General features: G+C 44.5%; 1 protein-coding gene across 2 annotated transcripts in view; it reads left to right on the top strand.

The window, feature by feature from the left end:
- Positions 1–17,875, top strand: part of LOC137524820 (caspase-3-like) — a 56,620-nt gene that overhangs the window by 760 nt on the left and 37,985 nt on the right. For both annotated transcript variants that reach the window (XM_068245162.1, XM_068245163.1), the window contains exons 2-3: positions 5,466–5,625; positions 12,439–12,747. In XM_068245162.1, coding sequence (XP_068101263.1) covers positions 12,449–12,747 — 299 coding nt within the window. In that variant the 5' untranslated portion in view covers positions 5,466–5,625; positions 12,439–12,448. The remainder of the gene's footprint in view (positions 1–5,465; positions 5,626–12,438; positions 12,748–17,875) is intronic.

Raw genomic sequence — 17,875 nt, forward strand, 5'->3', positions numbered from 1 at the left:
AACCTGGGGTGGGAGACCAATGAAGGGGGGGGGGGGAGGGGCACGTCCACTTTCTGCCACCAATGGGCTGGTGGGAGGTGGTTAAAGCAAACCTGAACAGAGCTGAAAAAGTTAGATACCTAAAATGAGGGAAGGCTTTGAATCCAACATAACCTTTCTTGTCATTAGAGATGGCTGAACATCAGATTTTGGGTTCGCAAACTGCAAACGCGAACTTCTGCAAAAGTTCGAGTTTGCACAAACCGGGCAGACCACCATAGACTTCAATGGGCAGGCAAATTGTGAAACATACAGAGACTATTTCTGGCCACAAAAGTGATGGAAAAGTTGTTTCAAGGGGTCTAACACCTGGAAAGGGGCATGGCGGAGTGGGATACATGTCAAAAGTCCCTCGTAAAATTACATATTTGACGCAGAGTAGCGTTATAATATCTAAAGGGCAGAAATCATATTACATTCCTAAATTGGAGGCATAAAGTGCTTTAAAACATCTTGCGTGTGTATACACCGATCAGGTAGTGTAAGTAGTTTACTGCTTCACACTGAAAGACCAAACTCACTGTTTAACGCACTGCAAACAGCTGCAAAGGGTTGTCAGGCAGACATCCGTGGTCAGATGGACCCTTGGCCCAACGCTGTGTGCCAGAGATGACGCCACTTGCCTTTCAACATCACGGTACAGTTTGGGTATCACCTTTTTGGAAAATTAATTGCGGCCTGGTATCTTCCACTGCAGTGTCCCAATCGCCACACATTTTCGGAAGGCCTCAGAGTCCACCACCTTGTATGGTAACTGCTCGCGGGCTAACAGTTCTGACAAGCCAGCTGTCAGATGCCAGGCAAGGGGGTGACATTGGCTCAAATATTTTCTTAGCGAACACCTGGTTGTGGGCAGAGGAGCAGGAACTGCTCAAGGTGAGAGGCGGAGTGGAGGAGGGTGGCTGTGAAGGTGCAAGGGCAGCAGATGATAAAGCAGCTGAAGATGCTGGACCAGGAGGAGGCAGAGGAGGCAGAGGGTGGCTTTGCATTCGTGTGCTGCTTTTCCTCGTGCTCATCCCATTGGTGTTTGTGATGGGAGATCATGTGCCTTCGTAAGGCAGTTGTCCCTAGGTGGGTGTTGCACTTTCCATTACTTAGTTTTCGTTGGCAGAGATTACAGATGGCATTGCTGTAATCTGAAGCTGTAATCTGTCTTCCTCTCTGAACTGTCCCCCTGTTCATCTAGTCTTCCGGGCTCCCACGTGGCATCCATGCCCACATCATCATCATACATAACTTCGCTTGTATCAGGCACTTCAAAAACTGCACCAACAACAGGTAGTTCATAATCATCCTCACACCTTACATCCATGTGTGTAGTGACACCTAACTGAGACATATGAGGTGGTGTTGGTGTAACATCCTTAGCGCCTTCATCTTGTAACAATAATGGTTGTGGATCAGTAAATTCATCACAAGAATGTGTGAATAACTCCTCCGACAACTAAAGTGGAGCGGCTGTGGTGGTGGTGGCGTATGCCGGCTGAGTGGTAAGTAGTTGTGGGGTGCCCAAATCAGAGCAGGAGGAGGAAGATATGTCACAGTTCTGTGCGGAAACTTAGGAGGATGAGGTGTTCTGTGTTAACCAGTCAACTAAGTCCTCAGAATTTTGGGGGTTGAGGGTATGTGCCCTCTGAACACTGTGCATTGGTGGAGGGCCGCAAGAAATCACACTAGCACGACCTCGAAAAGACCTGCGGGGTGAGCTGCCTCTGCTTGTTATTTTTTCTATATTGGGGTATGCAGTAGTACTAACAATATTCAATAGTGGTAGACAGTATGTGTAGTCACAAAGCGGAACACAATCAATGTCAAACACACAGCAGCTGTGACCGTGCGTATCACTGTGCTGTGTACTTTAACACATACAGAGAGATATGCAGTTGTGATACTACAATGGTTGTAAAACAGCTGAAGTGCTGTAAAAGCAGTGTGCGCAATGAAATGGCAGCATGAACTGTGGGCTGTATGCAGTGTGTCACCCACACAGAGAGATTCCTATAGTAAGTTCAATCACAAATACAGTTGGAAAATATGCACTGGTAATAGAGTGTGCTGGCAGAACTACACGGGTCAGCTGCAACTGTGGGCTGTATGCAGTGTGTCACCCACTCAGAGAGCTATCCTATAGTAAGTTCAATCACAAATACAGTTGGAAGGTATGCGCTGCTGTGCTGATAGTGTGCTGGCGGACTACAAGGGCCAGCTGCGACTGTGGGCTGTATGCAGTGTGTCACCCACACAGAGTGCTATGCTACAGTAAGTTCAATCACAAATGCAGTTGAAAGATATGCACTGGTAATAGTGTGTGCTGGCAGACTACAACAAGGGCCAGCTGTGAATGTGGGCTGTATGCAGTGTGCTACCGACACAGAGAGCTATGCTATAGTAAGTTTAATCACAAATAAAGTTGAACGATATGCAACAGTAATAGAGTGTGCTGGCGGACTACAAGGGTCAGCTGCGTGGACTGTGGGCTGTATGCAGTCTGTCACCCACACAGAGAGCTATGCTATAGTAAGTTCAATCACAAATACAGTTGAAAGATATGCACTGGTAATAGAGTGTGCTGGAGGACTACAACAAGGGCCAGCTGCAACTGTGGGCTGTATGCAGTGTGTCACCCACAAAGAGAGCTATGCTATAGTAAGTTCAATCACAAATACAGTTGAAAGATATGCACTGGTAAGAAAGTGTGCTGGCGGACTACAGCAAGGGCCAGCTGCGACTGTGGGCTGTATGCAGTGTGTCGCACACACACACAAAAAATAAACACATCAGAACAATTTTAGCCCTCAAAAGGGCTTTTTGGGGGTTCTTTCAGCAATAAATAATCGCGAGAAGCAAGCTAACAACAGCCTAACTAACTGCGAATACGGTTTATCCGCAACTCCTGTAAAAATACTGAGTGTGCTAGGGTTGATATGATTCATAGCCAAGCAAAGAGAAAGAAACTCAGGAACAAACATCACTCATAATGTTCAAAATATATACACTGATCTTTATTAAACAATGATCAATCACAAATTATTGTGCACCCAAAGGACATCCCAAAAATTAAAAACGCATAAAACATCTCATAAAACCCCAAGCCATTATATCCGTTTGCAAAGATGATCATTCCATACACAATAGTATGTAATATCAACACTGGGGGCTCAAATAATATAACAGTCTAACTATATAACAGCCTAACTAACGCTTTCCCTATCTCCAGCAATGTCTCTCCCTTTCTCTCACTAAAGCAGCAGCCGGAGACTGAGAATATGGCCATCGCTGCTGCGTTTTTATAGGGGAGGGGGGGGTCTGTGAGGCAGTGCAGCCTGATTGGCTGCCATGTGTCTGCTGACTGTGATGTAGAGAGTCAAAATTTAGCCCAATGATGAGGTATAGGGGCGGGTCAAACGCGCTATTTGTTCGCATCCCGCCGCTGACGTGAACAGCTGAATTTCGCCGGGGACTGTCTGCCGGCGAACCATTCGGGCCATCTCTACTTGTCATCTTTGCGTTGCCTCGGTCCACCACTGTGCCCCCGGTGAAGCAACTTTCCCTTGGGACTCCTCAGCAAAATTTTATGCAAATACATGCAGCTTGAAAATTGACCAATCAATTTAAACCTGGGTGGGACTTCAGTGGTCCATTTTCAAGCTGAATATATTTGCAAAAAAAATGTACATAATCCTGCATAAACTCAGAAACATTTGCATCTCATTGATCATCCCTAGCAGATACAGGGAGAATATACAAAATCTGTGCAAATAGTGCCCTGGCTGGGATTGGAACCGGGGACCCAGCGCTGCAAGGCGAGAGTGCTACACCACCATGCTGTCCGATCCTGCCCCATCCCCCCACATCTCCCCTCCCCCCCAAACTTATTGTGCTCCCTGGGGCCCCTGCACTGTTTTTAGCAGCACAGCACATCACCTGACCCTGCTGGTGCACTGCTTCTCAGTGAACCAACATATGTTATTACGTAATGCCATGCCAGGTCATTAAGAAGATGCGGCCAGCGGGGATGAAGACGGGAAGATGAGGTGAGTTGCTATGCTTCTGGGTTGCTAGGGTTCCCGGGGGGAACCAAGTGTAGCAGGTCACTTTGGTACGGCTACAGCTGTAATGCTATAGTTCGCAGCCCGCTCCAACGATTTAGAGGGGTAATAGTATTTTAGACCACCTGAAATTTCAGCGACAGCAGGATGAGCCATCATTCAGCTTACCCAGTGCCTAACCGACTGGCGGCGTACTAATACGTATGCAACACAGGTGGGGGAGGGTCTGGCAGCACTTGGGGGCCCTGTCGCATTACACATTTTGCGCCTATGGTAGCATTGCCCCCGTTCAGGTAATATATAACATATTATTTCAAAGTTTCTATAAATAATAGAAAATGTATATTTCCCTTTTGGCTGCTTTACCAGCTCTGTGGTTGAGGTCAGGGCCGGCGCTACCATTAAGGCAAAGGAGGCAGCTGCCCCAGGGCCCCAGAGCTTGTAGGGGCCCCCAGTGGCTACAAGAGGAAAAAAAAAATTTCAAATCGGCCTTATAGTTTTTGAGAAAATCGATTTTAAAGTTTCAAAGGAAAAAAAAAACACATTTAAAAACCTGCCGACTTTAATGGTTAATAGCGAATCCACCTTAAATGCTAGAAACTCTAAATTTGCAGGATATGTTAAGGAGATCATTAGGAATAAGAAGAAAAAACAATTTTTCAAAAAGACCTTATAGTTTTTGAGAAAATCGATTTTAAAGTTTAGAAGGAAAAAAGTATAGTTTTAAATGCAGTAAATGTAACTTTTAGTAGCAAACCTAACGGTAGCGTAATTTTACATGCATCAAACGAAACGCAATAAATTTCCTGACAGGGTTTCCAGGGGGTCTATACGCAGCCGCAGCGCTTTGGCCAGGGATCGCTATACAGCCGCAATATGGCTGTATGAAGATCCCTGGCATTTTTTCCTATTTTCCCAAAAAATTTTATGTTTAGAGTGTGGGAATTAAAAAAAAAAAAAATTATGTGGGGTCCCCCCTCCTGAAACGTTTTAACCCCTTGTCCCCCATGCAGGCTGGGATAGCCAGAATGTGGAGCTCTGACCGATTGGGACTTCACACCCTGTCTATACCAGCTGCAAAAAAGGTCCCCTAATGCTGATTTTTGTTCCGGGGTGTATGTTGGGGGGGCCCCCCAGGTTTATTTTGCCCTGGGGCCCCATTGTTGCTTAAACCGGCCCTGGTTGAGGTGTAAAGTAGACATAACAGGACATGCTGAAATAAGAAATAGAAAGTACAACCCAAGCTTTTTTAACAGCCTTGCAGTCCATTTTGCAGTTGAAACCGTTTTCTTGTTTATGTTTACTACTTAACTAACACACAGTAGAAAGTATATTTTTACATTGTGTGTTTTACATTATAAAGTTTTTCATTCAAAGTGCTGTAAAAGAGACAAATGGAAAGTGGAAGTGAATTATGGGCAGTAGGCGGTCTGCATCTGCGTGACAATCCCAGCACGAGTTTCAAGTTCTCTTCCTGAAAGCGGACAAGTAACAACTGGAAGCAAAGCTGCTGTTATAACCAAGAAAAGTCATAAAAGTAAGTAAAATAAATCTGCATTTATAACTATAACTCATATTTCATAAACTAAACTTTTCAGTTCTTTAAACTTTTATTTCATTGATTATTTTTGCTGCAGTAGAAAAAGACAATTCGATCACACTTCCTTGTTTGTAGCTAGCAGTAAGCATAAGGAAATGACACATCAGGCCATGCTAAAGGGCAATCTTTATTATTTATTTAAGTATTTATATAGCGCCGACATATTACGCAGCGCTGTACAGAGTATATTGTTTAGTCACTAACTGTCCCTCAGAGGGCTCACAATATTTATACACAAAACTGTTTTCTAGCTTGCTTTAGACTAATTGTCAAGTTTTGCAGTAGTACATTCTGAACTTCTGCTAAGTGCCATAAATCATACTGTTAAAATCATAATTGTGCAACTGTGCAGATTTCCTCTTGCAGAGTTTCATAGCTCCCAAACTGTCCCTCTTTTGGAGCCAAATCCCTCTGTCCCTCTTTCTTCCTTATTTGTCCCTCTTTCAGGTCTTATGTACAGATCTGTGTTAATACATGTATTTTTCAACTGAAAAATGTGTTTAACTGACTCTAAACTTTCTTACCATCAATTAAACTGATATATACAGTGGTTTGCAAACGTATTCAGCCCCTTTGAAGTTTTCCACATTTTGTCATATTACTGCCACAAACATGAATCAATGTTATTGGAATTTCACGTGAAAGACCAATACAAAGTGGTGTACACGTGAGAAGTGAAACGAAAGTCATACATGATTCCAAACATTTAAAAAAAAAAAAACTGCAAAGCGAGGTGTGCGTAATTATTCAGCCCCCTGAGTCAATACTTTGTAGAACCACCTTTTGATGCAATTACAGCTGCCAGTCTTTTAGGGTATGTCTCTACCAGCTTTGCACATTTAGAGACTGAAATCCTTGCCCATTCTTCTTTGCAAAACAGCTCCAGCTCAGTCAGATTAGATGGACCGCTTTAGTGAACAGCAGTTTTCAGATCTTGCCACAGATTCTCGATTGGATTTAGATCTGGACTTTGACTGGGCCATTCTAACACATGGATATGTTTTGTTTTAAACCATTCCATTGTTGCCCTGGCTTTATGTTTAGGGTCGTTTTCCTGCTGGAAGGTGAACCTCCGCCCCAGTCTCCAGTCTTTTGCAGACTCCAAGAGGTTTTCTTCCAAGATTGCCCTGTATTTGGCTCCATCCATCTGATCATCAACTCTGACCAGCTTCCCTGTCCCTGCTGAAGAGAAGCACCCCCAGAGCATGATGCTGCCACCACCATATTTGACAGTGGGGATGGTGTGTTCAGAGTGATGTGCAGTGTTAGTTTTCCGCCACACATAGCGTTTTGCATTTTGGCCAAAAAGTTCCATTTTGGTCTCATCTGACCAGAGCACTTTCTTCCACATGTTTGCTGTGTCCCCCACATGGCTTGTGGAAAACTGCAAAAGGGACTTCTTATGCTTTTCTGTTAACAATGGCTTTCTTCTTGCCACTCTGCCATAAAGGCCAACCTTGTGCAGTGCACGACTAATAGTTGTCCTATGAACAGATTCCCCCACCTGAGCTGTATGTAGATCTCTGCAGCTCGTCCAGAGTCACCATGGGCCTCTTGACTGCATTTCTGATCAGCACTCTCCTTGTTCTGCCTGTGAGTTTAGGTGGATGGCCTTGTCTTGGTAGGTTTACAGTTGTGCCATACTCCTTCCATTTCTGAATGATTGCTTGAACAGTGCTCCATGGGATGTTCAAGGTTTTGGAAATCTTTTTGTAGCCTAAGCCTGCTTTAAATTTCTCAATAACTTTATCACTGACCTGTCTGTTGTGTTTTTGGACTTCATGTTGTTGCTCTCAATATTCTCTTAGACAACCTCTGAGGCCGTCACACAGCAGCTGTATTTGAACCGACATTAGATTACACACAGGTGCACTCTATTTAGTCATTAGCACTCATCAGGCAATGTCTATGGGCAACTGACTGCACTCAGACCAAAGGGGGCTGAATAATTATGCACACGCCACATTAAAGTTATTTATTTGTAAAAAATGTTTGGAATCCTGTATGATTTTTGTTCCACTTCTCACGTGTACAACACTTTGTATTGGTCTATCACGTGGAATTACAATAAAATTGAGTCATGTTTGTGGCAGTAATATGACAAAATGTGGAAAACTTCAAGGGGGCCGAATACTTTTGCAAACCACTGTAATTATGAAAGAAATGACCAGTGTGGTTTGAGTGATGAAATTACATCTTTTGGTTCTGATTTCTTTGAGCTATGCATGGTGAGGTGTGTGGTGGGGGCGCGGTTAGAAGTGTGGCAGGGACATGTCTTAAAGTGTCCCTTTTTCTTATTTCAAAAAGTTGGGAGGTATGGAGTTTGGGTTGCTGACCAGGCAGGAAACTTTGTGTAGCACTGCTGCTATTGATGTCGAGAAGAATGTGTAACTAAGGAGCACAAAAATATTTCAACAGAAAATTAATTTATGCAGTTGTATCAGTTTTTACAGATGTCTATGGAGATTTACTGAGCTTTCTATTGATCCCTGCCAGTTTAGACTCACAGCACATATATGATTGCTCTATGGAGGCGTACATTTGAAAATGCCTCCATTGAAAACATTGCGCGCTTATTTGGGTGCAGGCTAAATCGGGAAAAAAAACAGTTAAAGAGTACCCAAGGCGTTTTTTAAGAACTTTAAAGGATACAGAGGCATGTTCTCTGCAAAATGACATGCCTCTGTATCCTCCTGGTGTCCCTGCCTCCCCCCCTGGGCTCTGCTGTCCCCCCTCAAAGCTGGTGACAGGCTAGCGACAATCTGATTGTCACTAGACTCCTGCTTACCTGCCAGCTGTCAATTAAACTTCTCCCCCACTTCCCCCGCATACCCTCCCATGTATCGCTCCCCTGCCTCTATCAACCTGCTCCCCGCCTCTGCTGCTTAACTCCCCCGCCCCCTCCAATAGGCAGCTAAGCCGTGACCCCAAAAGTACTTCTGGATCGTGGCCATCTTGGATTGCCTTCGACCGGTGATCGGAGGTTTCACCTGCTGTGGAGGAGGAATAGGACAACAGAGAGTGGCACCTACAGCTGCCTCGGGTTCTCTTTATGGGAGCATTTTATAGCGGTAGTAGAATATCGGTAAATTTACAGATATTTTACATCCTAATGGATATAGTGAAATGTCAGCAATATTTGCCAATATTTCACTATGACCTAACCTCTCCATACTCTCACACAGAACCCTCCCCTGGTGGGCAACTCATAACCCCCCACCCCCCCCCGGGCAACTAATAACCCTCCCCCTGCAACTATACTAAGCAAAAATATAGATGCAACACTTTCGGTTTTGTTTCCATTTTGCATGAGCTCAACTCAAAGATCTGAAACATTTCTACACGTGCAAAAGACCCATCACTCTCACATATTGTTCACAAATCTGTCTAACTCTGAGTTAGTGAGCACTTTATTTTATCAATACACTTCTGCAAAATTCGTCTTTGGCTGAAGGAAGTGAGCGACATATTTGTGAACAACATTTGAGTGTAATGGGTCTTTTGTATGTGTAGAAAATGTTTCAGATCTTTGAGTTCAGCTTATAAGTGTTGCGTTTATATTTTTGCTCAATGAAATAACCCCCCTTGCAACAAAAAATGGTTGCCCGCTACGTGAACTGTGGCTACTAATAGCCCCGGCGCCCGCTATTTAGCATGCACACATTTTTGGTTGCACTACAATTAGCTGCTACGCTATGGAGGTGGGAACTTAGATGACACGGCCAGTGGATGGGGTAAAGACAAAAATAATGCGCTCGGCCAAGATGATTTGGCACTTCTGATATTTTGGCCATGCATTGGGGCAGCTGTACAAAAGCTTGGGGTCGGGACCATCTTTGGCGAGGGAAGACAGTAATTTTAAAGCAGATCCAAATAAAAAATGGATCATACCTGGTAAATTAATTAACTGTATGAATTCCTGATTCTCTTTTGTTTTAAGTATAACCATTTAATTAACTAATTGCAAGCTGAAGCGCCTCCCCAACCCCTTTACATTCCTCCTCCCTCCCCATCCTGCTGAGGTATGGGCTTACAGGGTGCCACTGTGGTGCCTACAGATGATGATCATGTTATTACCATCAGAAGCTCCTTGCGTTCCGCTGCTTACCATGTCTTCCTCCTTCCCAGGCTGGCTGCTGTAGGTACAATAGGGAATAAGTTAAAGGGATACTGTAGGGGGTTGGGGGAAAATGAGTTGAAGTTACCCGGGGCTTCTAATGGTCCCCTGCAGGCATCCTGTGTCCACGCAGCCACTCACCGATGCTCCGGCCCCGCCTCCGGTTCACATCTGGAATTTCAGACTTTAAAGTCTGAAAACCACTGCACCTGCGTTGCCGTGTCCTCGCTTCCCCTGATGTCACCAGGAGCGCATGGCGCAGGCACAGACCATACCGGAACTGCGCAGTACACTCCTGGTGCCATCAGCGGGAGTAAGGACATGGCAACGCAGGCGCAGTGGTTTTCAGACTTTAAAGTCTGAAACTCCAGAAGTGAACCAGAGGCGGGCCGGAGCATCAGTGAGTGGCTGCGTGGGCACAGGATGTCTGCGGGGGACAGTTAGAAGCCCCGGGTAACTTCAACTCATTTTTCCCTGACCCCCCTACAGTGTCCCTTTAAGGACGTTCCACTCCACCTCTGATCTGCCTTAACCCCCCAAATGCACACATGCTTTTCTGCCTGACCATATAGTGTGTGTGTGCGTGCAGCTCTCAACCCCCCCCCCCCCCTCCCGCTCCGCTTGTACATCACCTGGTGTGTGTGTGTGTGTATGTGTGCGCAGAGTTCGGCAGCTTGATAAGTGTAGAGAGTGCTGCATTCCTGTCTGGCATGAGGAGAAGTCGGTTAGTCAATGTGGAAACATCAATTTGGATCTTGTAAGCTGTAGCTGTTGGGGAGGCAGAAGCAACTGCTGTACAACAGGGTGCATAGTGATTCACACACTGGACACATCAGTGAGGGTACAGTTCGTGACTCACCCTGCACCCTGCTGTACAGCTGTTGCTACAGTAGTAAGGTTATGATCTGTGGTGTTTGAGATACTTTGAATTTATTTATGTGAATTAAAAAAAAAGTTAAAATGTTTTTGGATCTGAGGATTCAAGCACCTTCTAGACAACATGTGCATTGAATCTCCACCTTAGGGAGGTTTGTAAATAGAGTTGGCAGGAGGGGAAAGGTGAAGGCATCACTTACCATCAGGTAGTGGGCGCACGGCTGCTCTTTAGCTAGCTCACCTTCTTTATGCAGTCCGTCATCTTCTCCATGGTGTGCTGCATTTTTTAAGTGCCAATGGCAGTATCCAATGTCCACAAGTGATGCACTCACATTAAGGAACTACATTTCCCATTATGCATTGCTGTGTTCAGGGACGTGGGCCACAACAGCATGCACGTCACCCTGCAGTATTCCCTGGAGAAGATGGTGGACTGCATAAAGGTGGCGTTCCCCCCTCCCTACGGCCCACTCTATTTACAAACCTCCCTTAGAGGGAGGCTTGTGTTTTATACATTTTGTCCAAAGGTGCTCAATTACTTTTAACTAGTGACAACAAACCCTAACTCCCCCCCCCCCCCCCCCTTCTTACCATGCAGTATTTACCAACATTTAATCCCTTCCTTCTTTATTCATATGTCAAAGCACACTAAAGATATGAGGCGGCAATACATGGCCTCCCCTCTGACTTGCAGCTTGCACTGCACTTTTCCCCCTCTTTCATGAAGCGCACATGCTCTGTCCACCCCCGTGTTGTCTTTGTACAGGCTCTTCCATGGCTGTGCACATCCTGGTATCCTGGACATGCACGGTTATAAACATTTCCAAACTGCCCAGAATGCTCCAGGACAAGGCTACTCAGCACAGCCATTTGTAGTTCTTTGTCGATCTTAGGATAAGTGAATCACTACTGCACATTGCGCGATTCAAACTTGCGCATGTGCAGTAGCGATACACTCATCCTCAGAACTACTAGGGGGACATGAGTAGTTCTGATATGCTCTATACTATCCATAGCCTTCCCTCTATTAAGGTAAGAATCAAATCTGAAGTGAATTTCTCAGTGTACTTTAAAGAGTTGAAATTGACAGAGCCTGTAATGAGTCTGTAATAAGGAGTGGGATAGAATGCGTGCATGAAATGGTCTTTCACAGTTCTCCGTTCTGCCAGGGAAGGAAGCCTTTGTAAATGAACTTGATCTTTCCAGACTCATGAGTGGAGGCAAGCAAGCGCCAGAGCAAAAAGCACTCATTTGCATTAAAAACTTAAAGCGAACCAGAACTCAGAACGTCCTCTCTGCTCTAAAAGATACATAACAGCATAATAACCTTTAAAGTAAAACATTTCTTTGTTGCAGCTGATACAAATCCTGCAATAAATCTGTAGGGTGTCTACTTCCTGCTTTCATGGAAGCAGACATATTGTTAACATCCTGTGTTTACAAATTAGCACCTCTGCCACAGCAGAGGAGATTCCTGAGCTGACCCAGCTGAAGAGATCAAATTACAGCGGTGATTAGTCACAGGTGAGGTGGAATTAGGCTAAAGAAATTGTGATGGCTAGATGCCAATGTCAGAGCATCTCCAAAAAGGCGGGTCTTGTGGAGATTTCCCAGTATGCAGTGCAGTGGTTAGTATGTAGCAAAAGTGGTGCAAGAAAAACCTGGCATCAAGCTCATAGATGTGCATAGAGAGAATATTTAATTATTTTGGAATTACTTTAAAGTAAGCCTAACATGTATTTTCACCTTTTAAACAGATAACTGGAAATGGATGAAACGGTACGAGTCCTGCTTCTTGCTATCAATGAAGATCTTGGAAAGAACGACGTAAAACAGCTACTTTATCTTTGTGAATTGCCCACTGCTGACAGGGAAGACATAAAAGATGGCAAAAGCCTCTTCTTGTGTTTAGAGAAAAGAGATTTAATATCAGAGAAGGACCTCTCATTTCTGAAAGAGATTCTCTTGACAATAGGCAGAAAAGACATCCTAAGAAACAAACTATCTATGGATCAAAAAGAAATTAATAGGCTTCAGAATTCTATCCAGCATATATCTCCATACAGGTGAGACAAAGCTGCAATCTAATTTTTACTGCACTGTGGTCTGTTTTGTAAGAATGCTGTTTTGGCCCTGATGCACAAAAACTCTTTTCCTGAGTTATCTCATCTTTTTTTCCCATTTTGGACCTTATGCAATTCACCATGGGCGCTATTCAATTAACTTTTTTTCTTAAGTTTTCTCCTGGGAGATAGTTTTTTCCATTTCTGTGTAAAATAACTTTAGTACGCTGCAATAGAGAGATGTATCAAAAGTAGGTTAAAAAAAGTACTGTCAGAATTAGTCTTAGTATTTTCTTGCTTGCTTAAAAGGCATTATAAGGTATGAAAATATCACCTCATAGAAAACTTGGGAGAAATAGGCCTCAATTCACTAAGATCATGCTGGAGATAATAAGGCAAGAGAAAACTTACCACCACACAGTGAGAGAGTTATCTTATCTCTTCATTCCTTAAAGCGAAGCCCTCCAAAAAAAAAAAGTTTTACTCACCTGGGGCTTCCAATAGCCCCCTGCAGCTGTCCGGTGCCCTCGACGTGTCCCTCCGATCCTCCTGTCCCCGCCGGCGACCACTTCCGGTTTCGCCGTCAGGAGCCGACAGGCTGGGAATGCGAGTGATTCTTCGCCTTCCCAGCCACAATGGTTCCCTCTATGCTGCTATAGCAGCATAGAGGGCTGCTATAGCAGCATAGGGGGCGCTATTGTGGCTGGGAACGCGAAGAATCACTCGCGTTCCCAGCCTGTCGGCTCCTGACGGTGAAAGAGGAAGTGGTCGCCGGCGGGGACAGGAAGATCGGAGGGACACGTCGAGGGCACCGGACAGCTGCAGGGGGCTATTGGAAGCCCCAGGTGAGTAAAACTCATTTTTTTGTGGGGGGCAGTTAATTAACAGCCTGTCTTTAACTTTGGAGTTATTTTAAGGATTGAAGAGTTAACTTAAAGGGGCACTACAGCGAAAAACTGTAAAATTTAACCACTTAAGGACCACGTGGTTTTTTAATGATCGGTGCTGCGCGGGCTCTCCAGCCCGCAGCACCGATCAGGTAAAAGGCAGGGCGATCAGACTTCCCCCCTTTTTGTCCTGCAGGGGGGGTCTGATCGCCGCCGGCTGCCTGTGATTTGCGGGGGGGGCTCCTCAAAGCCCCCTCCGCAGCGATATTGTGTGCTCCCTCCCCTTACCTCTCTCTATCTTCCCCTCTGTGAGGCGCAGGACGGATATCCGTCCTGCGCCGGATAGGCTTCAGCCTATCAAATGACGGCGATCCCCGGCCAATCAGAGGCCGGGGATCGCTGATCTCCGTCACGGCGCTGCTGCGTAGCAGCGCCGTATTGATGTAAACAGCGGGGATTTCTTCCCCGCATGTTTACATTACGTGTGCGAGCCGCGATCGGTGGCTCGCACACTGTTCACGGAGACGCCCTCCGTGAACTGGCATGGAAAGGCCGTTCGAGCGGCCATGCAAAACTACACACGACCAGGCGCCGCCTATCGGCATTAGCTGGTCGTTAAGTGGTTAAAATACGTGCAAACATAAACAAATAAGAAGTACATTTTTTCCAGCGTAAAATGAGCCATAAATTACTTTTCTCCTATGTTGCTGTCACTTACAGTAGGTAGTAGAAATCTGACAAGTGACAGGTTTTGGACTAGTCCATCTCTTTATAGGGGGATTCTCAGTGATATAAAAATTTCAAAAGCTCTTAGTGAATGGCAGTTGCTCAGTCCAACTGCCAAAAAACTGTTTTGCGAGCAAGGACGCTGGACAGCATCATTGTTTAAATCCTTTTTAGGGAATATTTTTATAAAGAATAAAAGCCTTGCTGAGAATCCCCCATGAAGAGATGGACTAGTCCAAAACCTGTCACTTCCTTCTACTGCCTACTGTAAGTTACAGCAACATAGGAGAAAAGTAATTTATGGCTCATTTTACTCTGGAAAAAACGTACTTCTTATTTGTATATGTTTGAACATATTTAAAATTTTACAGTTGTTCGCTGTAGTGCCCCTTTAAAGACAGAATAGTTAACTTTAGGTTTGCCTGAGGTAAAATGTTTCCTGAATACTACATGCCTCGTCACCATCTTGATAACTATTGAAACGTTATTAAAGACAGGAGATAAGCTTAGTGAATTGAGGCCAAAGTGAATTGAAGCATTGAATTGAGCTCCTGATGGCCTAGTGGTTAGAACTCTCATCTTGCAGTGCTGAGACCCCAGTTTGAATTCCAGCCAGGGCACTATCTGCACGGCATTTGTATATTCTCCCTGTGTCTATGTGGGTTTCCTTCGGACACTCTGGTTTCCTCCCACATCCCAAAAACATATAGATGAGTTAATTGGCTTCCCCCTAAATTGGCCCTAGAATACGATACATACATGACACGATACTTACATAGACATATGACTATGGTAGGAATTAGATTGTGAGGCCCTCTGAGGGACAGTTAATGACAAGACAATATGCTCTGTGTGTGCTGTATAAATATTATATAATAATAATAATTGAACAGGGGCTTTATCTCCTAGGTTATCTTTTCACACCTTATCAATAAAATACCAACAGCTGTTTGGACCATTGCAAGCAAATAAGACAACAACAAAAATCAAGCACTCACTATATTATTCATTTTTAGTCTGAAGTTAGGACATTTTTGATTGCTGCATATGGTGAAAAAATATGGGGCTTTATTTAGAAAAATGTGAATATAATGCATTCTACAGAATTAATGAAGCCCTGGTACAGGCATTTACTATGGGTGGCAATGCTTTAAGCCTCGTACTCATGAGGCACAAATGTTGCAAGTTGCCCCCCCCAAAAAAAGCAGCGATAGCTCGTCGCCAGGTCCCTCTGTGCAACAGCCGTACACACGGTGCACAGAGGGACACAGATTCCCTCCCAGGTAAACCCCCCCTGCTGGAACCTACGCTCACTATGTGTGTGTTGCTGTCGCTAGTCCGCATACACACGGCGGACTAGCGACAGTTGTGGCGACAGCTGTAGCAGGCGATTCACCAAGTCAATCGCCTGGCGACAGCTCTAAGTAGCGACGGTTCGGGGCGCGCGCGTCATACACACGGGCGACCTGTCGCCGCAACACGCGCATGCCACGTGGTTGTGGCGACAGTTGTAGCCCGTGTGTATGGACCATTAGACTTAGAGAACTCGTGGAGAAGTATGTGATTAGTTTGATCAGCTGATAGATTTGTAAGATTCTGATTTGCTGTGCTGACTTTCTGACTTCCTTGATTTTCCGATCGTTTTTCCAATCAATTTTCAGTTTTTCTGATTGATTTCCATTCTCTTCTATGAGAAAATCTATCAGAAATGCGATCAAAATCAGATCAGACCTGTCGGAAATTATCTATCAGGCCATCTATCTGCCAAAAAAAAACAACTCATGGTGTGTTCCCAGCATAATGCATGATCATGACCAACAACTCAGAGCCTTACAAATCTGTCAGCTGATTTAACTGATCACATGCTCCATGAGTTCTACTAAGCGTGGCCACCCAGGGCCGGGTCTCTCATGAAGCAAGGTGAAACATTTGCATCAGCCGCAGAGATTACAGGGGCAGCATATTTGCACTGTGTGTTTACACATCTAAAACATGTGCAGGAGCCGTTCTCCTACATGCGTTATATGGCCTGCGGCGTGTCGTCGGGTTGTTGCAGTGCGACACAATAAGCGGTGGTAGCTAATTATTCACCCGACGGGAAAACGCCAGCTCCGAACGATTAAAAGCTCCTGGGTGTGTTGAACCGCAACGCACCAAAACGCAGCGTCGGATGTGAAAGGTAAAATGAAAGTCTATAGACTTTCATTTTACCTTGGTTAACGCAAAGTTTTGACTTTGAGTTAAAATGCAGAAAACAGGACCAAATGTGAAAAAGCCCTTACAGCATGCAGTCAGAGTAGGAGGAGAAGCGAGAGGTAAAGCAAGTGAGGTGAAGAGGTCATCATTGGGGAAAAGCAGCTTGTTGTGCTGTGTAAGGAGTCTGACAGTGAGTGAGGAGGAGGGAGGCAGGAGAGCAGCAGTGTTTCATTTGAATTGTACAGCTGAAGGGAGGAGGAGGCACTGCTACCCTGACTGAGGAGGAATGGAGTGACTGAGCGTGAGCAGTTTGTTTGCCACAGACTCACAACCAGCCAGTGTGCTATTGTTGAGCTGCAGCATGTCATGTGAGAACATTAAATTAAGCAGAGCAAATTGTCGGGTGCTGTGTGATCATTCCAAATTGCCTCAGACAGCAAAAAGTCTAGAACTGGCCCTGTTGCCGCCCCTAGCACTTACTTTTCACTCAACTGACTACTCTAAACGGAGAGCTTTCTTAATGTGTGAGTAGATGCAAGGACAGGGGAACATGGCTCTATATCTGATGCAGCAGTCTAAACATAATTAACTCTCTCCAAGGAAATTAATTTGTGATGATCACATGTTTAAAAGACATCTGAGGTGAAGTGACATAATGAGATAGACATGTGTATGTGCAGCTCAAGCACACAAATAACTTTGGCGTGTTCCTTTTTTTCTTTCTTTGCCTGGTAGAGTTAACATTCAGATATGCAAGTGACAGTTTCTGTCCGGGTCTGGACTGGGTCTGACTATATAGTAACCTTGACTGTTGGCTTCTGGAAGCAGGAAAGAGATACACAGGGTCAATAATTCACATATTATAGCTCTGGCATACTTCAATAAATGTGTCATTGAGCAGAGACAATGAAACAGCAACAACTTAAAAAGTAGATTTACATTTAAAATAAAAATGTGGGATGTCTTAAAAAGTCATTTTAAGGAGAAGGAGGATAGATACAATTGTTAATCTCATCAGTTTATTTTCACATCGGATGTCCTCAAAGCAATTTAAAACTTTAAAGTAATTATTTTATTTATTTTTACAAACAAAGAACAAAAAGTATGCATCTTTGTAAAGCAGCTGGGGTGATCAGGAAGATATCCTGGCCCCTATTCAATTCACCTTTTCTCCTGCGTATTCTCCTAGGAGATATTTTTACACCTTATTATCAATGAAATGCCTTTTAAGCCGCCAGCAACCGAGAAAATAGTCAATATTGTTGACAGTACTTTTTCACCTACAAAAAAAGGGGAATTAAAGCGGAACGAAACCCAGCATT

The sequence above is a fragment of the Hyperolius riggenbachi genome, chromosome 7, assembly GCF_040937935.1.
Source record: "Hyperolius riggenbachi isolate aHypRig1 chromosome 7, aHypRig1.pri, whole genome shotgun sequence".
Classification (NCBI taxonomy): Eukaryota; Metazoa; Chordata; class Amphibia; order Anura; family Hyperoliidae; genus Hyperolius; species Hyperolius riggenbachi.